The sequence below is a fragment of the Hippopotamus amphibius genome, chromosome 12 (genome assembly GCF_030028045.1).
Source record: "Hippopotamus amphibius kiboko isolate mHipAmp2 chromosome 12, mHipAmp2.hap2, whole genome shotgun sequence".
Classification (NCBI taxonomy): Eukaryota; Metazoa; Chordata; class Mammalia; order Artiodactyla; family Hippopotamidae; genus Hippopotamus; species Hippopotamus amphibius.
The window spans coordinates 80,910,900-80,937,548 of record NC_080197.1 but is presented as its reverse complement, the minus strand read 5'-3'; the positions used below and the strand labels follow the sequence as shown (position 1 = coordinate 80,937,548).

The window sequence follows — 26,649 nt, the reverse complement described above, 5'->3', positions numbered from 1 at the left end:
GGGGGGCGACCTTAGACACAGTATGGCAGGACCCCCACCTCTGAGTCAGCCCCCACAGGGCACTTTTAGTGTCTCTGACGCACCCACCAGTCACGGACAGCCTCCCACCTCTCCTGCACTGGGGGTGTCACCCCCCTCGCCCACCGCCCTCGCTACTGCTGAGTGGAGGCTGGACACCCCTTCTCCAGGCCCCGAGGAGGTCCCTGGGGCTTCGTGATCTGGAGAAGTGGGGTTCGCAAGTCTAATTAGGAGAACACGCCCCAGCCGTTAAGCTGAGCTGGGGTCAGGAAACCAAAGAAGAGACAAACTAGAATAATTTCACCTGTGAATTAATGAGAGGGCTTTGCAGCCTCCCAATAGAACAAGATGCTTTCAGATCCAATGGTTCCATTAATTAGCAGGTTGTACACACACTGTGATGACGTGTGCAGAGCCACAGAGGAAGCTGACAACCGAGCTGCACAGAGCCTTTCAGGGTGTCTGTGGGGGGTGAGCGCCCCTAGTGCTGCTCACACCCCCGATCCGGCTGCCCCGGCCACGAGGGGAACACGACTGGGCCTTCAGTGTTCAGTGACAAGGCAGAGAATGTAGGGGTCACAGGATGGGGAGGCCTCCTCCTGCCCTACGAGGCTCTGTATGGGGGTCCACCCCGCCCCCTCCCAGCCCCTCGCTCTCTGGACTCCTGGTCCAACAGCGTTTCTTGTAGACTCAAACATGCCATCCTTCCTCCTGCCATGGGGCCACTGTCCGTGCTGTTTCCTTGGCCTGCAATGCTTTTCCACAATTCCCTCCAACTTATCCTTCTGCTCTCAGCCCGAGCATCCCCCTCCGGGGACCCTTCCCCAAGCTCCTGGACCAGAGACGTCTCCTTTCTTACATGTCTTCTTGGACCCACTTCCTTTGCTTTGGGACGTGAGTCTGCATTTGGAATTACATGTTCACTAAGTGGCTTTCAACCATTTATACCCGTCTCCCACGTTGGGCTGAGTTTTGTGAGGTCGGGGACTGTGGGCTCTTCTGGCCATCTTATTGCTGAGGCAGCTCTGCAAACAGACCGGCGAGTTTCCCGGGCCTGCAGGCCGGGCTGCGAACAGGCCCAGAGGAAGTCGAAGCAGCCCTGCTTCTGTCCACCGTCGGGGGCCGTCAGAACCTGACCGATGCTCTGGTCCCTCCCATCCCTGTCGGGGCGCTGGCACCCTCCCCCCGCTGGGCACCGAGACCAGACCTGGGCCTCCAGGCTCCTCCCTCCGATCATTACCAAGTCCTGCCAGTTTGCCTTTGAAGTGTTTGAGACAAGTATAAATACCTGTTACTATATAAATAATACATGCTCATTACAGAGGAGATGGAAAACGCTTATTATAGAGAAATTAGAAAACACAGGGAAGGAGGAAAAGAAAGAACTCGTCCATCATCCCACCACCCAGAGGGAACCCCTAACAGCCTTTTGGGGTATATTTTGGACATTTTGGTCCCTGGGGTTGGTCACCTGGTTAGCCAGTCTCCCTGCTGTCTGGTCTTCATGCTGTGGCTGTGATGCTCAAGTGGAAAGTGTCACATCCCTGATGAAAGTCCTCCTCTGACACCCTGTCACCTGCTTCATCCAGCCCAATGGCCCCTGACGCCAGCTCACACCTCACTCTCCAGCCACAACCAAGCCCCGAGCTTCTCCAGCAGCAGGCCTCCCCGCGTCAGCACATGCTGTTCCCCCAGTGGACACTGTTCCCTGCCTGACACAGAGCCCCAGCCTGACAACCTCTCATCTGTGCTCCTCTGCACACGGCAGGGACTCCTTGTGCAGGCTGCGTTCAGAAGACAGAAACCACGCTGTTCAAGGATCTTCAGGAGACACTGAGGTATGTCATTGGGAAAAGGCAGACTCAGGGAGTGGAAAGGGTACAGGCACAGAGGGGGCTGTCAATGACCTTCATAGGATTTAACTTGCTGTTTTGAGGAAGAGGACTTGGTGGAATTCAGTATAACTATAGGGATGGAGTCAGGACCAACCAGGAAGATTTAGGTTCAACACAAACAAAGACTGTCCAAGAAACAGACCTAAGGTGGAGTGGGATGCTCCAATAGGTAGTGAGCTCCCCATCCCCAGAAGGATGCAAGCAGTGACTGAATATGCTCATGGAGGAGGAGCCTTGGTGGGGATTCAGCCAGTGGGTAAAGGATAGCCCCAGAGCACAGAAGTCCCCAGCCCTCATCGATGTGTAATGAAGACTCATCAGGGGCAGGTGGGTGACCCCAATTCCCCCTGGCGCAACCTGGGGAAGTAGGTACTGTCATAACCACATTTACAGAGGAGAAGTTCGAATTCTAGAGAGGTTATGAGTGGCCTACGGTGGCGTCCCAGCTGGTGAGGGAGGCACGGGGCTCGGTCGGGGCTTCACGACTGTGCTAAATGCCTCCCATGGGCCCCGGCCCCTGGCTCTTAGCCTCCACGATTGGAGTCTGTGAAGCAGCGGCACATGCTTGTGACATTTGCCGGGAAGGCAGGGGGGTTGGCCTTGCCCTGCTTCCAGGGGGGCCCCACTGCCGCCAAGGCCCTGCCCACCGTCCTCACGGCCGGCCCGGGTCAGCAGCAGGCAGACTGCGGTGTGAAGGCACTGTCAGAGCCCCCCTTTCTCCGCCCCCCGCAATGACTCTCAAGGCCTGAGTCTCAACAGCGTCTCCTCGGATGGGCTCACAGCTGTCCCCAAAACAGCTCCTCCTGCTCCTGTTCCACCTCAGAAAACACAGCAACATCTCTGCACCAAAGTGCTCTCCTCGGATGGGCTGGTGAGCAGGGTCCCTGCGGGAACCCTGGGTCCAGACAAGCCTGGTGGAGCGGCTGCGGTAAGGGACCCTGTGAACACGAGCTCACTGAGGGCCACACCCACAGTGAGTCTGTGTTCTGGGCCCTTAATCAGGACGTGAGACCAGACAAATACATGTGGACTCACAGGGGCAACAGGATAGGGTATTTCGTGTGAAAAAGACACCGGAAAATGTAGTTTCAGAAATTGGTCTCTCATTTGCAGTTTGTGCAGGTATGCAGGTGACCTCCTCCCGTCTAGGAAGTCTGGCTGCCAGACTCGGGGAAGGTTACCATTGAGCTGCCCCACCAGGCATGTGGCAACACCGCCGTGGTCTCAGAGCCCCTTCAGGACTCTGCAGGGGGTGTTTCCTGCCGCTGGAGGGAGACACCAACTCCTCTGTGCAGGAGGACACCATCATCACCATCACCATCATCACCATCACCACCATCATCACTATCATCACCATCACCACCACCATCACCAGCATCACCATCACCATCATCACCATCATCACCACCATCACTATCATCACCATCACCACCACCATCACCAGCATCACCATCACCAGCATCACCATCATCACCACCATCACCAGCATCACCATCACCAGCATCACCATCATCACTATCATCACCATCACCACCACCATCACCAGCATCACCATCACCAGCATCACCATCATCACCACCATCACCAGCATCACCATCACCAGCATCACCATCATCACCACCATCACCAGCATCACCATCACCACCATCATCACTATCATCACCATCACCACCACCATCACCAGCATCACCATCACCAGCATCACCATCATCACCATCACCAGCATCACCATCACCAGCATCACCATCATCACTATCATCACCATCACCACCACCATCACCAGCATCATCATCACCAGCATCACCATCATCACCATCATCACCATCACCAGCATCACCAACATCACTATCATCACCATCACCACCACCATCACCAGCATCATCACCATCATCACCATCACCATCACCAGCATCACCATCACCATCGCCAGTATCACCAGCATCATCACCATCATTAACATCCTCATCATCACCATCAATATCAGGTTGAGACAACTGGCCTATGCTTACTTCTGATCTACAAGAACCAGTTTGTACCAGCTAGAAATCGGAGGTGTGATAAATCTCACAAATCACGTTTTGTGGCTTCATTTGGCTGATGAAGCAATGGACCCTTTTAATGGCCTCACAGTATTAATGGCTCTCAAAAGAAAATAGGTTTAGAACTAGGAAGGCAGTAGTTCTCTCTGGGGTTAAGGAGTAAGCTCGTCACATGGAGGCTCAAGGGTGCCTGACAGAGGGAGGAAGAGCTCTTGCCTGGAAGGCTCCCTACTGTCTCAAGCTTCATTATTTTCTTTGCATGTTCTTATTAAAATATCCTTATTCATTAGAGCTTTTCATTTATTTTTAATTTAACCTTTCCATCTTAATACATTTCTGTATCCCATAAGGGCTTCAGTGAGCACTAAAGGAGGATTTTGGCCTGGGAAAGGGATAGTGGATACTCTGTTGCCTAATACGTTACAAACTATAAGGGTAATTAAAATATCAACCTTCATGTTGAATTAATTGTTTGTATTAGCAATATAACTTGGAAAGAAGTCAAAGGGAAAATATAAAAAAATTATGACATTAGAAGAAAATAAATATGGCAAAAAGGAGACAAGATGATCCACACTGAACAAGAATGATGGCAACACTAGCTCCTGTTTCTTGAGAACCCAGCATGTGCTGGGCACCATGTTAAGTGCTCTGCACATATCATTTCATTTAATTCTCTCACTGTCTTGATAAAGATAAACGAGCCGAGATTTGGGTAAGACCAGTGACTTATCCAGGATGACACACCTGGAGCTGGAGTTAAAAACCACGTCAACTTGACCCTAAGCTCTCCACTCTCAGCCACTGTCCTGGCAAAAACGGCAAATGTACCACAGACTCTCTGACCCTGCGCCATGGCAAATGTTGGTATTGATCAGGGCCTCTTCTCTTCTGGCCCCAAATGGGGCCTTGCGATCCTTCCCAAAAGTAAATCTCTCACAACAACTCTGATCCATGGGAAGCAACTGGACCATGATCTGCCACCCTGTATATGCTGCCCCCCTGCAGGTGACAACTGTCTCTTTCTGCTATAGGAAAACTAGGATAAGGGCTGCTTTTGGGACCTGCCAATGACGCAGATCCCTGGGTCTATACTTTTTCATCTGTTTTAGACATTTTTGGAAAAAATTGTGAAATATACATATAGGAAAGTGTAAAAAGAAAGATGTTACAGTATATAATTTATCATAAAACAGAGCCACGTATCTATCACTCAGATCAAGAAATAGAACATCAGCAGCTCTATGAAGCCCCACTCATGCCCCTCCAGGTAGAGTCCCCTCCCACAGCAAGTTAACCACTGTATTATACTTTAATAACAAGTTAAAATGTACTTCACCACATCAGTAAACAAAATCCTGTCTATCAATAGATGTAGAAAAGATTTCATAAATTCAGCATTTATTCCCTAATCTTTTACACTCTTTTCTGTATTTTCCATTCTTTCGATTCTCTGTTCTTCAGTTTTGATATTTCCCCCAACCTTGCCACAGTTCAATAATTCGGTTTTCACCTGTGTCAAATCTTTCAATCAATTAACTGCATCTTTTATTCTTTTTGGCCACATGGCTTGTAGGCTCTCATTTCCCAAGCAGGGATTGAACCATGGAAGTGAAAGCCTGGAATCCTATCCACCAGGCTACCAGGGAACTCCCAATTCACACTGCATTTTCATATTTGATTTTGTATTCTTCATTTCTAAAATTTACATTTGGTTCTTTTCCACATCTTTTGGTTCTCTGGAAAATTATCCACCTTGCCTTTCATCTCTTTGAACATAGTAAATATGGTTATTTTCAAGTCTATGTCTGATAATTCCAATATCTAGATCCCCTGAGGGTCTATTTCTATTGTCTATAGTTTCTGCTCCTTTTCACTCATGTTATCTTGTCTCTTCGTGTACCTAGTTATTTTGTATTGTGGGTTACACTCTATTTTGCAAAATTGCATTTCAAAATAATTGGAGAACTTTGATAATGTTATCTTTCTCTAGAGAGGACTCATATTTGTTTTTGTCTGGCATCTTTTTCAAGTTTTAGAAAAGAGAAGATTTAGACTATTTGCCCAGCAATTTCTAATTGTCCTCAGGAGGACAGTTAATCCAAATTACTCCACCTGCCATTTCAGAAAGCAAAAGTGACCTGCGCTTTCTAAGGAAGAAACTCCCTAGGGAAGTCCCCTCATTATAGGTTTTCCTACCGCCCTCACTGCAGAACCAGGTCACTGGGTCTTTAAATAAATGGACGTATTCTAAAGGGTTGGGAAATCTCGGCCAGTCAAATTCTCTTAGTGTCAGACCTTGGATAGAGCTTCCTGGAGTGACGTTTCTGGTGACTGGCTGTGTGCAGAATCATAGGTAATAGGATTAAACAGGAGGGAGTCATGGTTTGGTTACAGTCGCTGCTGAGTCTCATGCCTTCTCTCAGAAACGTGTAGAAGGTGCAGCTTTTAGGAAAATTGAAAAGCGTCTCCAAGTTTTTGGTGGCAAATGAGATATACTCAGTATGAGTTATCAGGTTGGATGAGTCCCTAAGACAGCCCTGATGATGGCTCTCTAACTCTTTTCCCAACAAATGCCATTATACCAGGCAACTTACAGCTTCCTCTTCCTGGCTGTCTTTGAGGTGGAGTTTAACAAAGAACCAAGCTTGTTTATTGCTGACAACTTATGGTGATGCTACGGCATGAGTTATCCTTTCTATGTATGTTCTAGGATACCAGACTGACTGATTTCCCATTTGGCTCAAATCGCAGATGAATCAATAGGGACCTTGGCACTGATCAAATTTTCTATAGGGGGAAAAGTCTCCAAACATATGCTTCATGTTTTTGTTTTAAAGAGATTTCAGATTTACTGGGAAAAAAACGCCAGGCTATTTTCTCTCCTCTACTAATAACTGTGTGACCTTGGCAGTCATGTTACCTTCTTGGGTCTAGGTCTCAACATCTTTAAAATGAGAACCTAGGATAAGAAAGCCCACTCCAGCTCTAAGATTTGCTGGGTTGTTATTTTCCAAATATCTTAAGAAAGATTCTAGTACCTTTCCTTCCTCCAAATACTACTGTCCCTTATACACAATAATTCCTCAATGTGTGTGACAAATGAATTAATATATAACTTGTATAATATAATATAGCATTATATTATATTACATCAGAAATAATGTTATATATGAAATAATGTTACATCAGAAATAGCTTATGTAACACATATAACTTACACCTGCTAACATACTAGTCATTCATATTGTGATTTAAAAATCAAGTCTACTTCCATTTCCAAAAGGAAGAACTGGTACCAAATGAGCCCTTTCACCATAAACATTAAAAAACTGGACAAAAATATGAGACAACTGTTTTCCAAAAGTGAACATAAAGTAGCTCAGGTCTATAATTCCTGAGAGAATTGAAACTCAAAGATGAACACAATAATCACCCTGGTTCTCTGCAAACAGTTTCCTGACTGCACCATGAAGAGCAGACAGACCACTGGTCTGAGAATCTGGGAAGCTGGGGTGGGACATCAGAGAGGAGACAGCTAAGTAGACATGAGGCCTCAGAAGTTTGTGTAGGGGTCTCTATGTGTCCATAGCCCTGCCATAGTAAAGGGATCAAGCTAACATCTCATTAAGACTCTGGCCAACCAACTGTGACACCAGAAAGGGTACATTTTAGGAGCCAGGACCTTACCCTGGAGTAAGATGCCCTCTAGACCCATCCTGACAACATAGCACTGAGCTTTGATAAGATCTGAAAGGGAAATGAGGTGAGGGGCTTGAGCTTTTTGCTTGATCTTCACCAGCAAGTGCAGAACCACAGGTTCATGGTGGGGCAGCCAGTAACTGAACTTCCTGCTGAAGAGTCAACACTCTTAGGAAGGCAATCAAATCCAGGTCTCTACAACATACAAATCATGATCCCAGTATTCAGAACAAAACCATCAGATGCATAAGGAAATGGGAAAATGTGACACATAAGCTAAAAAAAAAAAAAAAAAACAGTCAAAGAGGACTGAAAATCAGACTGCTCAGATGTTGCACTTAGCAGACAAGGATTTTAAAATAGCTTAAAGAATGCTTAAAGTGTTAAAGGAAAATATATTAAAAGAATGAAAGGAGTATATGGTCTTAAGGAGAGATCAGATGGGGGATTCCACAGAGAGATGGAAACTATAAAAAGAAGCCAAATGGAGATTCTATGACTGAAAAGTAACTGAAATGAAAACGTCATTGAATAGGCTTAGTGAAGGTGGAGGTGGCAGAAGAAAAAGTAATGAACTGGAAAAATAATCAATAGAAACTATTCAATCTGTGGACACAGAGGAAAAAAGATTGAAGATAACTGAACAAAGCCTTGGGGACCAATGAGATAACAGAAAACGGCCAAACATAAGTGTGATTGGTGTCCCAGACAGAGAAAAGTGAGATTGGGGTGGGAAAAAAATATTTGAAGAAATAATGGCCAAAAACTTCCCAAACAATTTATGGATGAATCTGAGCAGCTCAGAAAACTCTAAGCAGGACAAACATACAAAGTGGCACATCACAGTCAAGTGCTGAAAATCAAAGATAGAGAGAAAATCTAGAAACAGCCAAGAAAAAAGAAGCATGTATACAGGGAACAAGATGAGAATATTGGTGACTTCTCATTGGAGAAGATGGAGGCCAAGAGAAAGTGGAATAACATCTCTAATGTTCTGAAAGAAAAAACTGTCAATCAAGAATTCTATGTCCAGGAAATATTCTTCCAGAAAAGGATGGGATGGACATTTTCAGATAATGAAAGCTGAGATAATTCATCACCAGAGACCTATTTTACAGAAATGCCAAGGGATGTCCTTAAGGGTGATGGGAAATGACACCAGAAGGAAACTCAGATCTACGGAAAGGATTAAACAGTCCCAGAAATGGTAAATAAGTGGGCAAGTATCAAAGGTTACATTTTAGGTTTTCTCATAATTTACTTAAAAGACAATTGACTGTTTAAAGTAAGAAATATTAATACAGAATGAGGTTTATAATACTTGTAAAAGTAGAAGATGTGTAAGGCTCACACAGGGTAGAGGGTTGTGTAAATGAAATCATACTACTGTAAGGCTCTTACATTTGGACTGTACACTTAAAATGTGTGAATTTTACTGAATATAAATTATGCTTCAATAAAGTGGACTTTAAAAAATCAAGTGTGGATGTTCCCCTCCCTCTAATCAGTCCAACCTGGAGCCTGAGGTTGGTACACAGGGAGTTGGACCCACAGAAATACCAGTAGCTAAAATTTGCTGAATGCATCTTACATGTTGACCACAATTCTAAATGCCCTGCCAGCACTTATGTATTTAATGCTCACACCACCACAAGGTAAGTGCAATTTTAACCCCCACTGTATATAGACTGGGACGCTGAGGCACACAGCTAACAGGTGGTGGCTCTGGGGATTTGAACCTAAGGAGTGGGACCTCACTGTCGGTGTCCTCAGCCACTCACTGTCACAAGCCATAAGAGGGCACGGACCAAGCGTCACAGGTGGCTGGGGCTCATGTTCTGCGTATCGATCACTTCATGGGACACTGACCTCGCTGTGTCTTCATTTCTTCTCCCCTCATTTTTCTTTCCAGCGTTTATAAAGCACGGGTCACTTGTAAGCATAAGTGGCCTTTATTATGACCATTATTATAAATTAGGTGACAGTCACCTCACTGCTGGCTGTAATTTCAGGTTTGGGATGTCCAGGGAAGGGCTGGACATTAAAGAGAATCAATGACAGAGCTTTCTGAGTTTAAGAAGCTCTGTCTCCAGTGTGACCTACACCACTGGCCACGGTCCTGGGCACAAGGTCAGTGCTTGGGAAAGAGTCCCCTCTGGATCAGTTGCTGCTGGGCTGGGAGCTGCTGAGGGTCATGCCCTGCCTGGGACCTGGGCTAGAATTAGTGATTCCAAAGGAATTCTCAACTCACTGCTGCTCTCTGTCACTGAAGCACAGAATGATACTGCTCAGAAGAACTTTAGGGCTGAGACTGTTTAACCCCCTCGTTTCCCAGAAGCCAAAACTGAGGGTCGGAGGTTAAAGGGTAGGTCACACAGCTGGCCAGACTTAGGTCCCTGATGTTCACACTGGAGGCCCAGAGAGCCTCCCACTTCACCATGAGAAGACCATTTCTCATCAGCCCCTGTGGCCAGGGGTCAGGGACCATCGAAATATAAATAAACCAACACCTGAAGTATCACCTGTCTTCAGTCTCGAGAGCCAGGGGGAGTACCTGCTGTCAAGGTGTCTCCTCCAACAACAGAGGCCTGTGTCCTGCAGGGGGTGTCCTCACCCTGGAAAGTGGCCTGAGCCCATCTCCCTTCATGGCTCTGGGAGAAGCACTTGGGGCCATACCTGCCTGTCTGTAAATTAGGGCTCACGTCCCTGCCTTCCTGGACCACTGGGCCGGTTAAGCCGCCAACAAAGCTCCTGGAGCTGAGAGCCTGGCACAGATGCCCAGGATCGCGTTCAGCTGCTGGTAATGCTGACATTTATCCCCGCCTACGTTTTGTTCTCAATTCCAAAGGGGACATTTTCCTGCTGGGGGAGTCTGTGCACCTCAGTAAACAGGAGACGTTTTCTTGCTCACTACAATTTTTAAGCTGCTGCAGGTAGAGCACAAACAATGGGGTCTTCCCTGGTTTAGCCACATGCTGTCACTGACACTCAGTTACTTGTCCATCAAACTCCACGGCAGCAGGACTACAGCTTTTGGAACATGCTCCCTGTTTAAATGAACTTACTTTGCTGTGTTTCTTTTCTTAGGACCAGCCACTGCGGCTCATCACCATCCAGAAAGCCTCTCGTCAAGAGATGGGTTTACAAGACTCTTAGCTGTTAGAAGCTCATGGGGCTTTACAGGTAAAAATCTTCCCCATGGAACACCTGTCATTCATCCCACTTGATAGGTAGAGAAACTGAGACAAAGCACAGAGCAGAGGGGTCTGCAGCAGAGTCGGGACTGTGACTATGCCACCCTCCCACCTCGGAGTCTGGGCCCCTGGGAGGCACCGGGAGGGGGAGGGGCAGGAGCTGCCAGATGGGAGGAGGGGGCTGCGGCTGGGGAGTCCCACGTGGGAGGGGCGAGCGTGGATTCCTAGCTGCCTAGATGGACGTGAGGGGTGCTGGGGCCTGGGTGGGGCGTGTGGGGCCGCATCGGGAATTCTGCTCTGCTTCTGATGGGCAGGCTGGCCCTGGGTCGCTGACTTCAGATTCCTCTTCCTGCTGATTCCAACCTGTTTGGGATGTTAAGAGGCCAGGCTGTGCACGGTGCCCCCAGAGGGCTCTGTGGGCTGTGGGGGGGGAGATGGGGGGGCACCCACATCCCCAGCTTCCTTCCCTCTCGGGGCAGCTGTGAGTCACGTGTTGGGGGCGCTCTGCAGGCTCCGAGACCCCCAAGTAGGGGTCCAGCTTATAGCCGCCGCAGGGTCCCAGGTGCCAGGCGGCTGTGTCACCTCGAGGAAGCCATTCAGCTGATCCGGGCAGCATCCCCGTCTGCTGGTGGACACTCGGTTGGACCGGATGTCTGAAGTCCCTTCCCACTCAGACACCCTGATCAGGAATCGCACCATGAGACGATGGAAGGAAAGAGGTGTAATCACTTCCTCTTTCCGTGCGAGACGTGCTGGAGGAAGGTTCCTGAACAGGGTGAGCAGCCTCAGCCCGTGAGAAGCAGGGCGAGGGGCGAGGGGTGGGCCCATGGGCGGCCCTCTGCACGTGCCCTGTCCTTGTAAGTGTCCCTCGTTTTGGATAAGGTTCCATGGCATCTAAGACCCCCCGCCAGGACAAAAGGGATGAGAAAGCAGAGAAAGCAAAGTAGAAAGTGAGGGAGGAAGAGGACCAAGTCCAAGGAGACAGAAGAGGAGAAAGGGCTGGGGGTGGCGGGGCGGGGGGGGGGAGGCAGGAAGGCCAGGCGCTGCGTGGGTACTGGCAGTGGAGGGTGAGATCGTGCAGCAGGAAGGAGATTTAGGGCCTCACAGCTCAGGCCCTCCAGGTTACAGGCCGAATGGAGGTGCGGAGCAGGGACGGTGTGCCCAGTAGCACAGGCTGGTCTGGGGTGAATGTGGGCTGCAGTCTGAGTGGGCTGTGCACCCACCCTGCCTGTGTCACGTGGGCTCTTGACTGGGTTAAGTCACATGAACCAGGAGGACCGGGAGGTGGTGACACGGGCAGCGGGAAAAGCAGCCAATGGGCAGGAAACAGTGGATTCGAGCCTCTGCTCTGAATAGGAATCTTCCCTGGGATTCGGTTTCCAAAATCTGTACATTTCAGGCCTGAGTTGCTTGATTTGCAAGTATCAGCTCCAGACAGACTTCCCCTCATCCAGTCTGGAATGGTAAGGTGTCCTCGGATAGGAGCTGCCTGCCGGGACTATCTTTGGTGCCAGAGCCCTGCTGCCTTGCAGCTCCCCCCCACCAGGCATGGGACACTGTCCTCGAGCAGGACTGCAAACCCCTGTGGCCCCGCTTCCTAACGAGCCCATGTCAGGCAGGACGGCAGGACCATTTCTGAATCATCAAAGTGTGGGAACACTCAGGAAAGTTGATTCCAGAAGCTCTAGTCTGCCCCCAGTGGGTCTGATTAACGGGCAGTCTTTCTAATCAGGGCAGCCAATCTCACAGCCACTAAGCCCCAGGAGGGGAGCCCATTCTAGGGAGAAACTGCCTTGCAGGACGAGGGGCGTTCCCCTGGGTACTTGGGCACTGGTGCGAGGTGTTAACTTTTACAGCAGGAATTTTACAATCAAGAATCCACTCTACGAAGAACAACACGAAGAGGGCCAGGGTCCTGCAGCAGGAGGTGAGTGAGAGCAGGATGCCCTGGCCGGCCTCCGCAGGGGCTGTGCAGGTGAGGAAGGGGCTGCTTTGGTCTGGCTCTGCCCCTGGCTGTGTCCAGGGTGGGTGGATGAACCCCCTGGAATTCAAGATGCACCATCCGTTCTGATATTCTTTAGGTTTCCCAGGCATTTAGCTGTCTCTCTGCAGTGCAGTTTTGGAATGTTTCTATCACAGAGGAAAGAGCAGAGCACCAACTACTTGGGAAACTGCCTTATTGGTGTGGCATCCGGGACCCCCTCCTCAGTCTGCTCCACGTCGACCCTGGTTCCCACCACCTCCTCCTCTGTGACGGACACATCCACGCAGACCTTGTGCTGGCCTGGGCTGGCCTGCCTCAGTGACTCCCAAAAATGAGGTTTTCACCCCAAATGTCCTTTCACTTCCAGCTCCAACTCTTCTGCATCAACCTCAAGGCTCAGCTCAAATACTCCTCCTTCGTAAGAAAGGTCTAAACCTGCCACTGTGCCTGGGAAACTCATCCCTTGTGTCCATTTCATTGTCTGCACATGTGCCTCTGGTAGGCTTTGCTATTTAACTCTTGGATATTCTTTATATTTAAAGTATATCTGCTCTGTCTTGCCAGTGATCTGGCAGATATTTCTATTTTACATGCTTCACCTCACGTGCGTCGCGTGATGTGATGTAACATAATTGCTACCATTTAACTGAGCACGTACTACAAGCAAGGCACTTTGTGAGCATTAGCTCACTTCAGATTTCTAGTAACATATGAAATAGGTTCTATTATTATTCCCATTTTACAGATAAGGAAACCAAGGCACTGAGAGGCCAAGTAACTTCCCCCAGGCCACAGAGGAAGCCAGGGGCAGAAGCCAGACAGTCTGACTCAAGAGCTCTTGCCTGAAACCACCACAGCTCAAGTCTCTCCTCGTGCCGTCTACCAAGCATCCAATCAACAGATATTTGTGGACTGATTGGTGCTGATTGTTTTCCAGAAACAGCTCTAATCCAAGCAAAGGAAAATAGGAGGAAAGAGCCTGACCCTCGCCACATGTGGTCCCCTCCCTTCCTGGTGAGGAAGCAAACTCTGCTTGACAACAAGCTGATTTCTGCCCTGTGTGCCTCCAGAAATAACAGTTCCATGAGAAGCAGCTAATCTCATAAAAATTCATATCCTTGGGAGCCTTTCAAGCGTCAGGGACCTCGGCAGATGGGGGTGGTGTCCTGCTGGTCTGTGTCCCCAGCACCCGGCTCACAGCAAGTGCTCAGTACACATGGATGGGGGTGGGTGGGCTGCCGGGCCTGGCGCCGGCCTCGCACAGACGGGGATGTTCTGTGCAGTGAGGACTGTCCCTGTGGCTTCTCTGTGGTGCCACGTGCCTGCGTCTCAGCACCTCTGCGAGGGCCAGTGGGGCCTCACAAGTGCTGGGGACTCACTTCCTTTACTGTGGGAAACTTGGAGCAAAGTGGACAAGCCTCCGTCACACAGCGTCTCACTGACAGTGTCGGCTGGTTTCTGCACCCACAGTGAGACCCACCCCCGATCCTCAGCCTCCCTGTGTGCAACTTCAGGGCCACGGTCATCCTCCCTCCTCGTCCTCATTTCTTGGAGGCCCCTTCTCACTTGCCCTTCAACGTCTGTCCTCCTCCAAGAAGCCTGTCCGGATCTCTATCCCCTTTCCCCAAAGTACGGAGTCCCCCAAAGCACACTTGTCACAGAACTCATCACATCGTACTCGAGCTTTTTTTTTGCACATCTCCAGTTTTTGTTCTACACCATCATTTCTATGAACATTATTTTATTCGACACTTCAGTCTTTCTGAGAACTCTCTTAGTGTCTGACTCATTTCTGTATCTGCTGAGATGGCTAGAAAAGTCCTATATGAAGCAGGTACTCAGCGGGTTTTGTTGAACAAATTAATAAATGACTTAAGGGCTTGTACCCTCACAAGCATCTCTCTCCCTCCACAATCTGTGATCCTAAGGTTTCAATGGCACATTTAATACACATATAGACACAAAAAATAATGGTAACATTTTGGGCTTGGTGTTCAGGTCCCACAAACTACCCAGGGCGCCTATTTGTTACAGAAACAAAAGCGTCACACAGCTACACAGCACGCAGTTGTCACGAAGATCGAATAAGTTAGAAGAAAAAGCCCTTCGAAAATGCTAAAGGAGGAGCCTGTGAACGGAAGGTCTTCAGCACCAGTGTCACTTAGGGGCAGGGTAGCACTCCGTCCCTATCACGTGGAGCCCACACTCAGCCATGAGGGGACCCATCACCCCACAAAGACTGACCTGGTGTTTTTGTAGATAATTGTAGATGCTGAGGGTACAGCAACGTGCGAAACAAAAAACACACCGTCCTCATGGAGGTTATGTTCTCAAGAGGTGAGGGGTGACAAATAAATAAACGAGGGGAAGAGGGTGGAGAGCGATGTGGGGGAAAGAAAGCTGGGGGGGGGGAACATGGGCAGTGAGACAGGACCCCCAAGAAGGTGACGTTTCCAAGGACACCGAGGCGGCAGAGGCCAGCCGTGAGGACAGCTGCGTGAAGGGCGTCCAGACGGAAGTCCTGCCATGTGAGCAGGCTCGGGGTGTTGAGGGCACAGCCCAGGTGCTGAGGCCGGTGAGGGGGCCGAGGGGGGTAGAGGAAGGGGGTGAGGTTGCAGAGGGTCTCTGTCTCTCATGGAGCTGGGGGAGACTGGAGAGTTCTAGTTAGAACAGTGACACGTATTTTAAGAGGCTCATTTGGTTGCTGTGTTGAGACCAGACTGTGACAAAGGGCAAAGGTCAAAGCAGCGACTCTTGCCAGGAAGAGGCGGTGATGGTCCAGGTGAGGGGTGGCGGGCACTGCAAGGAGCGCGGGGGTGGCAGGTGAAAGTGACGTACCTGGAGAGTGGCTTGCAGGATGCGCTGAGGGATTGGAAACAAAGAGCAGGAGAAAGAAACAGGTCAAAGATTTGTGGCCCAAGGAACTGAAAGGATGAGGTTGACCTTTACCAAACAGGAAAGGCTCTGGGGGAACGGGGTGAGCTCAGGGCACCTGGCAGCATCCCACGAAGGGATGGAGGTGGCAGCACAGGTCCAGTGGCAGAAGAGAGGGCTGCGCAGGTGGCACCGGCTCGCCGTTATCAGAGGACATACAGGAGACTGGGCGCGACCACAGGGACCAGTGCAGAGAGAGAAGAGGCCCAAGGACAGAGCCGGCACTCCCAGCGGTAAGAGAAGATGAGGGGGAGTCAGCCCACGACTCTCACAAGGAAAAGCAAGTGGAGCGAGGGCAGAGCTGAGAAAGAACAGTGTCCCTGAGGCCTGGTGACGATACAGCTCAAGGACAAAGGACCACCAGCTGAATCTAACGCTGCAGAGAGTCAGGGAAGAGGCCCCCAAGATGGGCCACTGGGTTCAGCACCGTGGAGAACCCCAGTGGTCTTGACAAGAGATGCTTTGGCAAAGCCGTTGGGGACAAAGCCGGGCTGCGACAGGTCCAGAGAGAAGGAGGAGACGGGAGCTGGAGACGGGAGCTGGAGACGGCAGATGGGGCGATGCATGGGGAAGGAGAACCGAAGGTTAGGCTGTCAGAGGAGGGAGGCCTCTGTCCAGGTCTGCAGTGGTGGATGTTGGTGACATCGTCCTTGACAAGATCAACCTGACCAGCCCGGGTACTTGGCCACCTGGGTCTACACATGTCACTACATAAGAGGTCGCACAGACACTATTCCAGTGAGAAAGGCTGGATTGGCCCTGCCTTTAAGCCCCCAAAAGAGCTTTTTTTCCCTTTTCACTGGTGACCCACGGAAAACAAGACCCAGCTGCTGGCTGACTGTGGAAGCCAGAGCTACCCACAGGCCCCATCTTCAGCGACACAGCATCTCCCTGAATTCACGGTGGGTGACAGCAGTGCCTTGCATCTGAGGTGCAGCGTCCCACCTTCATCCTTGTGATGGGAGAACCCCCGGCCCAACGATGTAGAGCTGCCGTCGGTGCCGCACATGGACAGGACACAGTCCGCAAAGCTTCCTCTGCGGAGGAGCCCCGGCTCTTCCATGGAATCCAGCTCCCCTGCGCCTCTGATTAGCAATCTCTGTACCAGTGTCATCACTGTAACTAGTCCTGTTAATAACACCCCCCACCATCTCTTTGGGATCATGGACTCGTTTTTCACAGCCTTCACCCACGCGTCTCTGCATGGACAGCACACTTCTGTGTCCTTTCATCTTTGGGACAACGGTGCCCGTGTGACTTGTTTTGGCCACTTGCTGGGCATGTGAGCAGCTGTGATATAAGCCAGGTTGAACAAAAGTCTAAAATATGCACGTGCGGTTTGACCGTGCACCTCCTGGTGAGAGCTGCCCTCTGCCGTGAGGGCCGCACGCACGTTGGATGCTCCCTCCACCTGGGCTCTGGGGTCAGGTGACCATGGAAGCTGGTGAGGCCCAGAGCCCGGCAGGGTCTGCAGCCTCACACAACACGAGCCAAGGGTATGTGATTCTGGTTCTCAGTCACTGAGAGTTTGGGATCGTTTGTTCCTGCAGCAAAAGCTGACTGCTGCACTCTTACTAGATTTTCAAACCCCTCAAGAGAAGGGACCATATTTATTTTCATGACGTGTCCCCATGCCCAACACAGTGCTCTGACGCTGTGGGCTAATACACAGGGACTCAGTGTCCCCACGTCTGCCGCAGCATGGTTGGCCGAAGTTGTGGGGTCAGTCCACAGTCCCCATCACTGCTGCGTTGGCTGCACCGTCATAATAAACCCCTTAAAGTCTTGTTCAAACTAATTAGAACACTCCCTAACACCGTAAACAAAAATAAACTCAAAATGGATTAAAGACCTAAATGTAAGACCGGACACTATAAAACTGTTAGAGGAAAACACAGGAAGAACACCCTTGGACATAAATCACAGCAAGATCTTTTTTTGACCCACCTCCTAGATTAATGGAAATAAAAACAAAAATAAACAAATGGGACCTAATGAAACTTAAAAGCTTTTGCGCAGCAAAGGAAACCATAAACATGACAAAAGACAACCCCAGAATGGGAGAAAATATTTGTAAATGAAGCAACTGACGAAGGATTAATCTCCAAAACACACAAGCAGCTCATGCAGCTCAATATCAAAAAAACAACCCAATCCAAAAACGGGCAGAAGACCTAAATAGACATTTCTCCAAGAAAGACATACAGATGGCCAACAAATACATGAAAAGATGCTCAACATCACTAATCATTAGAGAAATGCAAATCAAAGCCACAATGAGGTATCACCTCACACCAGTCAGAATAGCCGTCATCAAAAAATCTAAAAACAATAAATGCTGGAGAGAGAGTGGAGCAAAGGCAACCCTCCTGCACTGTTGGTGGGAATGTAACTTGATACAGCCACTATGGAGAACAGTATGGAGGTTCCTTAAAAAACTAAAAATAGAACTACCATATGACCCAGCAATCCCACTACTGGGCATATACCCAGAGAACACCATAATTCAAAAAGACACATGCACTCCAATGTTCACTGCAGCACTATTTACAATAGCCAGGTCATGGAAGCAACCTAAATGTCCATCGACAGATGAATGGATAAAGAAGATATGGTATACATATATGATGGAATGTTACTCAGCCATAAAAAGGAACGAAATTGGGTCATTTGTAGAGACGTGGATGGACCTAGAGACTGTCATACAGAGTGAAGTGAGTCAGAAAGGGAAAAACAAACACATAACGCATATATGTGGAATCTAGAAAAATGCTACAGATGAATCGGTTAGCAAGGCAGAAATAGAGACACAGATGTAGAGAACAAACATATGGACACCAAAAGGGGAAAGTGGGGGTGGGGGGGATGAATTGGGAGATTGAGATTGACATATATACACTAATACATATAAAATAGATAACTAATGAGAACCTGCCGTATAGCACAGGGAACTTCACTTTGCTATACAGTAGAAACTAACACAACATTGTAAAACAACTATACCCCAATTTAAAAAAAATTGAAAAAAAAGAAAGTCTTGTTCAAGCTCATTCTCACCCCACCTTCTCACTCCTTGAGTTTGGCCTATTGAGTGATGACTGATTGACCACGAAAACGCAAATAATTTAGGCTTTGCAAACTGGCCTTGGGTCTTAGCCGTCACGTACACTCTTTCCATTCCTAGTGCCCAGTGGTTAAGGCCAAGCAGAGGGAATCTGCTTACCTGTGCTGTGGGGCCACAGTCTATACTTACTCTCAGTTAACAGAGGCCATCACTGCCCAGGCCCCCCCCCTCCTGCCTTCATCCCCTCAGGGAGTTCCCCTGCCCTGAGCAGAGACCAGGCCAGCACCGCGCAGGAGTCAGCGACAACACAGGGCACAGTTTTCAACACAGGGCACAGTTCTCAACACAGGGCACAGTTCTCAACACAGGGCACAGTTCTCAGCACAGGGCACAGTTCTCGGCTTCAAGGGACTTATAGCGTAATTGCAGAGGCAGGATATGCATGTAAATGTCTAAGACACCAGGACATCCATGCACGGAATTCTGTACAGTGTCGCAGGGAGAGTTGGTTTGAGTCAGGAGACTTGATTCTCTCTACTCTGCTGTGGTTAATTCAGTTACTCCGGGAGGTCTTTCCACTATCCTGCATGGGTACGGAAAGCCCTGGACAGGTTAATACAAGGTCCCTCGTGTTCCCACAGTTCTACACCAAGAGTTTTCACCCACTGAGCAGGATAACGTCACCTGGTTGGTAGCTGTGCAGGTGTAAAGGTGGGGGTGCAGAGGCCCCCTCTGCCTTCCTGGCCCAGCCCCGTCTCCAGGCTAGTCTGGCCTCCAGCCAGACCTGGTCATGCTGAGTGGAGGGTGACATGTCCCAGTGCTCACGTCCAGGATTAAGCTCAGCAACCACCAGCCAAACAGGAGGAGTGGAAGGATTTTTCTGAAAATGGACTCAGCCCGGGAGCAGGCTGGGCTGGGGTTTGCTGGAGAGGACACCTGGAGCCCGACCTTCCACGTCCAGGGCTGGGGGACCTCCGCAATAGGGGGCTTCTGCAGGAGGGGCAGAAGGGGAGCCGGCCCCGGCCCATCTCCGGATAGACTCTCGCACGCCCGACTCAGGCCAGCGCCCTCCACCCTCAGGGAAAAGCAGTTCTCACTCCGACAGGCGGGGAGTCCAAAAATAGGGCTTCTGAGGCCGGAGCCGCCCCACGTGACATGAAAGGAGGAGAGGGCTGGCAGAAGTGGCAAAACAGAACTTTTTGAAACATCCACTGATGCTTTTCTGATTGTTCTTTGGAAAAATACAGACAGTAGAGATAATCCCATCGGCTTCCATGCCCTGTGAGCCTAGGGGATTAGCTCACTGCTCTTCTCTGCAAATGTATTTACATTTCCAGCCCTGGGGCCTGGGGGCGGAGTGGGGGGGGGGGAGCTGCTCAGATGGCCCCGCAGGGCTGCTCTCTGTGCAGCTGCCTCCTTCCGCTGGGCCCCGGCTGTGGATTCCCCAGGTGATCACGGGAGCGGGGGGCCGCAGAGGGTTTTAATGGACTCACGTAGAGCTGGGGCCTTTAGAGCAAGGAACCCATTCAAAACACACCCTCCGTTTGTATGAAATCAGGTTCCTTGGCAATTCAGGGCGGGGGGAGAGCGGCGGACAGTGAGGGGGTCACACCGCCAACAAGACCAGGCTACTTACTCGGGACCCCGGAGACCAGCCGCAGGGGCCGCAGCACGCGGAATGCCCTGAGCGCCTTCACGTCGAATCCAGCCCCCTTCCCTCCCAGGGCGTTGGCCCCGTCGGCTTTGGTCGCTTGCTCTAAGATTGCACTGAAAAGCCTAGAAGAGAAGAAGGAGAGAGGGAGCGTTAGGATCTTCTGCTTGCCTGACGGTGGGGCTCTGATTTCCCTGAGGGATGCCGGGGCAGCAGGAGTTTGCAGGCGCCTCCAGCCAGGATCGATATGGGTGTGCAGGAGGGTCCGAGACCCTCACCAGATGACAGCTCCTCAGGGCAGGTGGGGCCTGCTGCCAGGACTGGTCCCTCTGCAGTGACCTCTGCCCCTACGGCATCCTGGCTCCGGCCCTGTGTGCCCAGGAACCACACCCCTACTCCTCCTGACAAGCCCCTGGCTTTTACCTGAACCTGGGCGCGAACAATTGGTCCCATAGAAATCGACGCGGTGCCTCAGGTACAAGGACAGGAAACTGACCTTAGAAACCTGAGGGCCTCTGAGACCCTGGCAACACATGTTTTGTTGAAGTGATGGGGACAAAGATAACAGACACGCGTTCAAGAGAGGACAGAGGAGCATTTGAGAGGAGCAGGTCCAACAGAAACAGTGCAAGCCACAAATGTGGGCCGTGTGTGCAATTTAGATTTTCCAGTAGCCATGCCAAAAAAGTGAAAAAGGAACAGGTGAGATGAACTATGATGATAGATTTTATTTAATCCAACGTAACCAAAATATGATCATTTCAGCTGTAATAGTTTTTGGTGAGATGTCTGTTCCTCTCTGTTTTGCACTAAATCTTTGAAACCTGCTGTGTGTTCTACACGTACAGCACATCTCAAGTCAGTGCTCAGTGGCAACCATGCCTGGAGGGGAGGGTCCTGTAGAAACAACCTGTCCTGAGGAATTTTGCTGGAAAAGGTAGGAGAAGAAAAAAGGTGGTTCCCTCCAGAGGGCGTGGAACCATTTTGCTTGTTTTTAAATGAAATCATCTAACAGAGACAGATAATGGGTGGTAAAGAAGCGAAGGGACACTTGCTGGAAGGGTCGCATCCCTACCGTGGGCAGGAGGGCTGGATGCCTGCCAAGGGGACATACGCCCAGCAGGCAGGACGGTTCAACACTGCCCAAGGAGGGATGTGCGTCATGGCTCAGATGTGGGTGTGGGAACGGGTGGAAGTCCTCCTCTGACTGCATCTGCCTCAGGGAACACTGCCCCTCTGCCTGAACGTTGAGCTAAAGTGCCTCTTTTCAGCTCACAGGCAGACAATCTGCCCTGTCCATCTGCGTGAATGGCTGAAATGAACACACCCCCTCACCAAGGCTGGCTATTCCCGGGAGATCTTTTCCAAGACTGAACTTTACCTCCTCACAGCCTCTCCCTCTCTATTCTGCCCTTTTACTTTACTTCCCCACAGCCTCTGCCTCTCTGATTCTATAAAACAAACTGGTATCCAGACCCCAATAAGATGGTTTTTTAGGAGACATTAGTCTGCCATCTTCTCAGTTTGCTGGCTTTGTGAATAAAGTCGTATTCCTTGCCTCAACACATCATCTTCGATTCATTGGCCTGTTGTGCGGTGAGCAGAGCAAGCTTGGACTCGGTAACAGTGGGATTGGATTAGAGTTGGTGCTTTTCCAAGTGAGCAAGGAAATGAAGAGAGGAGTAAGGAAGTTGAGTGCAGATGCAGGTGAGAGATGACCACGTGGCATCCACACGCTGGAAGGAGGGGTGGATGAGATGGCAGGAGGAGGGGACTGTTGGAGTCCAGGGCTGGAGGGACAGAGCTGGAAGGGTGGGTAGTATTGTTTGGAGAGTAGGAAGCTGCTCTGAGATCATGGAGAGGATGTGGCACCTAGTCACGGTGGGGATCCTGGCTTTGACCCTGGGAATGGGCGGCCGAGACAGGACAGGGTCAGGGTCCCTGGAAGACATCAAAGAACCAGGAAGCTTGGGAGGCTGATGGGACAGTGGGTGATGGAGAGGAGGAGCCGGCCAAGAGCTTACCTCTCCACGGCCAAGGAGAGACTCAAAGGTGTGGGAGAACCACGGCTCAGAGAAGGAGGGGATAGAGGGTCTGAGGACACAAGCAACAGACTTGGAGGGGTTTGGGGTGGGGATGGTGGCCTGAAAGCAGAATAAAAGGAAGCAGGGCCCTTTTCCCGGCCTGTGGGCATTTGGAGGGGAAAGGGGCAGTGGGACCCCTGGCAGAGCTGGAGACAGAAGGGAGGGACCGGATCAGTGCTGGGGTTAGGGCAGCACCAGGCTGCCTGTTCTGGAATAAGTCTGACGAGGATCCAGCGACACCCCATTATTTACTGATGTTTTCTCAGCAGAACTGAGTAGTTAGGACAAAGCTTGCGAAGCTGAAAACTCGTATTTGGCCTTTTACAGAAAATGTTTGCTGACACTAGAAATAGGCAGGGATTGTGGGGAACGTGGGCCCCTGGGAAAGGTTTCGGGAGAGATTAGAACACGCAGAGAAAGTATGGAAACGGGAGTCTGGGATCCTGGGCCACTCATGGGAACCAAGAAAAGTATCAGAAAAGGCCCCGTGGACCATCTCTGTCCCTGTACCTAGAGATGCCACAGCGACGCATGGTCAGCGGAGCGTACGCTGGGGTGTGCCTGGGGCCAAGGAGGACACCCAGGGACCAGACCTGAACTGGGCCTGGGCAGCCTGGTCTTGAGGAACAGGCTGGGGCTCCTATGACTCCTGCCCCAGGGGGCTGGGGCTGGAAAGCGGGAGGCCGCAGCTCCAGGCTTAGCAGAAGATCAGACCCAGGCAGGGCCTAGCGGAGGCAGCTGGTCGAGACAGGGATTTGCAAAACGTGCTCCAGGGAACCCCCGGGGGCTTCTCGGGCAGCGAAGTCAGGGATGAGCGGCTTCCCTTCAGTCTGTTTTCCACACAGGGGCCCCGAGTAAGGCTGTGTCTTCACAGCAGGTTCTGCGGCCAGACCACGCCTGAAGTCCTGCCCGTTCTGTGATGCCTTCACCCCAGCTTGGCACTTCGACGGTTCCACGTGTTAGCTGGCGACGCCTCCCATCCCAGGCAGAGGTCGCCAGGGTGAGGGGAGCAGGGTCCTTTTTCCGCAGAGAAATGGTCTTTCCACGGACGCCTGGTTCACTGAAGCTTAGGAAATGGAGACCAGTTTGCAAGTCTGTTGAGCAACATTCCAAATGCAAACCAGATTTGGCTCTTAGAATTTCCTGGAAGAAAGGAACACGCTTATCGACGTAAAAGATGGTCACAAATGGTATTCAGGGACGGGAACAGAGACTGAACAATCTTCCTCTCCTTTAACCCCTGAAGGGGTAGGACATTCAGGAATGAGTCTCGGAGGTGTTCTCAGCGCGCCGGGTCAGGGGTGTTCCTCCTCAATCAGACATCGTAGAGGCGGAACCACTGCTTTCTGCCCACGGGTGTCTAAGGGCCAGAGCAGATGTGGATGTCTGTGGGGGGACCTCCTCCAGGCGGTGTGCCTGGCAGTTCCTTGGTCAGACATTAGAGCTTGCCAGAGAGGACAACGGTCTCTAGAGGGCCCATGAGTTGAGAGGCAGGGCCCCGTACTGGGAGGGAGATGGAGACACAGTGAAGGCCCTTGAGGCTGGAGTAGACGGTCTGCGCAGGTGCATCTGCTGAGGGCTCCCGGGTGCCTGGTGGGGGTAAGGGGAGGGCTCCTGGGAGCCCGTCTGCAGCGGAGGGGAGTGGGGAGTAGCTCACAGAGGATCTGAGGTTCTCCCACATTCATTCAGCAGCCCTATGTCCCCACTGTTCTGAGGAGACTCCTCCACTTCCCAAAGGAATGGGGCTCAAGGAGGGAGGGCAATGCCTTGGTGCTGGCCTCCTGGATGGCAATGCAGAGAAGGGAGAGGGGCCCTTAGCCTGGCACTCAGGCCGGCAGGCCCAGCTCCCCCAGGGCAAGGCAGACCCCCTCTAGTTTATAGGAGGGCAGGGGCTGTGCAGGAGGGGCCGAGGGGAGCAGATTTTTCCCAGAAGACACGAGGAAGCAAAGGCACGTCCAGGTAAGGGGTCGGGATGGGGGACATGGCTGAAGAGAGGTGGTTGGGCCACACCCTCTGTGGCGGGTGGGCCGTATTTTGAGTTAGAAGGATGGGCCGAGTCTAGAATGGATGGAGAGCCCCGAAGACCAGCACCCTGGAGAAGAGAAACCAGGTGCCAAATGTGGCCGAGTGTGAGATCAATGGGAAAAAGCCAGAGGGTCGTGGTGGACCACAAGCCGAGCCAGTGCTGACATCTTAGCCTCTGTGCTGTAAACAGTTGACGGAGGCACCTTTGGGAGAGTGCCGTGTCTGGACACCACCCTCTCGTCCTCAGCCTGATGGCCAGGGCTGGGGAGGTGTGGCTGGAATCTGGGCTGACCCACGAGTGGTCTACCCGCTAGATCGTGGGAGGAGCAGGGTCCACGCAAGCGGGAAACGGGCCCTTGTCTGAGGTCCACACATGTCTCCTGCTGCCACCCCCACGCGGAGGGGAGGCCACGTTTGGGACAGAGCATCGTATAGACCGACACCAACTCAGCCCACAGACGGGAGAAGATGTAGCTTCTCCGCTCGGCAAGGCTTCTCTCCTCTCTGTCGGCCCCAGAAGCACCGGACCTCATTCCTGGGGCTCTTTCTGTGAGTGTGTGAAAGGTTCCCAGAAGACTCGGGCCTTGAGGAAGGCAATGAATTTAAAAGGATTTAGATGCATTAGGCAGAAGCACCTTAAAGACCTTTGCCATGGTTTGCTGAGTTAGTTCAAGGCATTTGTCCGTCGCTCTGTTCATCCTGGTGTGAACAGAAGTAGCAAGTGTCTTGTAGAGAGGCATCCTCACCCTCACATCCACAGGTGGCAAAGAGTCCAGCGACTTCTGTGCCCCTCACGTCTCCTAAGCGCTCCTGACGTTAATGCAAAGTGTGTCACCCTCGGCGGGCAAAAAAGGACCGTGACAAAAACCCCCAAACAGCTCCAGACACTTGTGAGCGGCCATCCAGACACCCGGAGACAGGGACACGCTCCCAAATGGCCCTGACTTGCTCTGTCACTTCTTGCAGGAAAGGCCGGGCGCCCACAAGGCTCTGAGCAGGGCACGCTCAGGGACAGGCCCCCTGGGGCAGGAGACTGATGCCACGCTGACCTGACCCCAGAGGCTGTGGGGATGGCGAAGGGGTGAATGGCAGGTGGGCCCTAAGTAGCAGCAGGTCAGCCCCGGAGCGCGGGGACACTGCCCCTGGCAGACGGACGAGTGGCGGGAGCCCGGTCAGGGGCGCCTGGTGAGCTGTGTCTCCTGAGGTGCGTGCGGGCCTGTTGGTACAGACATCCCACAGAGACTCTTCCCCTGAAGTTACCGACGCCTCCATAAGGGGATCATCGCTTCCAAGGTTTCCTGAAGCTTCCTGACCCTGCTTTGTTTCTGAGCGCAGGCTGAGTTTGCCTCGCCGTCTACAGTGGAGCAGCGCGTCCGGGGACGTGCGTCTGTGGCTCCGGGTCCCAGGCAGCCACAGAGCGAGGGCCCTTCCGAGATGCGGGTGGGCGTCCCGGCTCCTGTGCGCCAGACGGCCCCTCCCGCGCCGTGGCTGCGGGCTCACGTCCAGCCCAACCGGAGCCTCTCGGCCGCACCACGGGGGAGGTGTCCAGGAGATGTCGGGCCAGGTGAGGCTGGAGACCGAAGAGAAGACCTAAAGCAGAGGCATCTCCTCGGCTGCAGAGAGGGCCCTGGGCTCCAGCAGAAGCCCTCGGGCTCACCTGTGCGTGTGTGCGTGTGTGCGTGTGCACGTGGGTGCAGGTGGAAGCAGCGGCCGGGCTGTTCCAGGTAACAGCTCCTCTCCCTCTGGAGAAAGTCTGAATCCAAAGTGAGTTTTAACAGATCCTCTCGTCTTGCCTGAAGCCCAGGGCCCTTGTGACCAAATCAAAAAAGAGGCAGAGATAAGAACGAACGGGAAGGGGCCAGCACTGGGTGACGGTGGGTGGAGGTACTTACCCAACAACCACAATGATAAAATCTAGTAAGTTCCAGCCATTGCGGAGGTAAGCGTTGGGGTGAAAGAGGAGTCCGTAGGCTATGACTTTTAAAAATGCTTCCACAGTAAAAATGATGAGAAAGAGATACTCCACCCGTTCCTAGGAAACAAAAGTATAAGAGAGAAA

The 26,649-nt window shown here is 51.4% G+C and overlaps 1 protein-coding gene across 2 annotated transcripts in view; it reads right to left on the bottom strand.

Moving 5' to 3' along the window:
- Positions 1–26,649, bottom strand: part of CACNA1C (calcium voltage-gated channel subunit alpha1 C) — a 475,916-nt gene that overhangs the window by 160,784 nt on the left and 288,483 nt on the right. For both annotated transcript variants that reach the window (XM_057703176.1, XM_057703175.1), the window contains exons 4-5: positions 26,483–26,622; positions 20,467–20,606 (exon numbers count right to left, since the gene is read on the bottom strand). In XM_057703176.1, the coding sequence (XP_057559159.1) occupies positions 20,467–20,606; positions 26,483–26,622 (280 nt within the window). The remainder of the gene's footprint in view (positions 1–20,466; positions 20,607–26,482; positions 26,623–26,649) is intronic.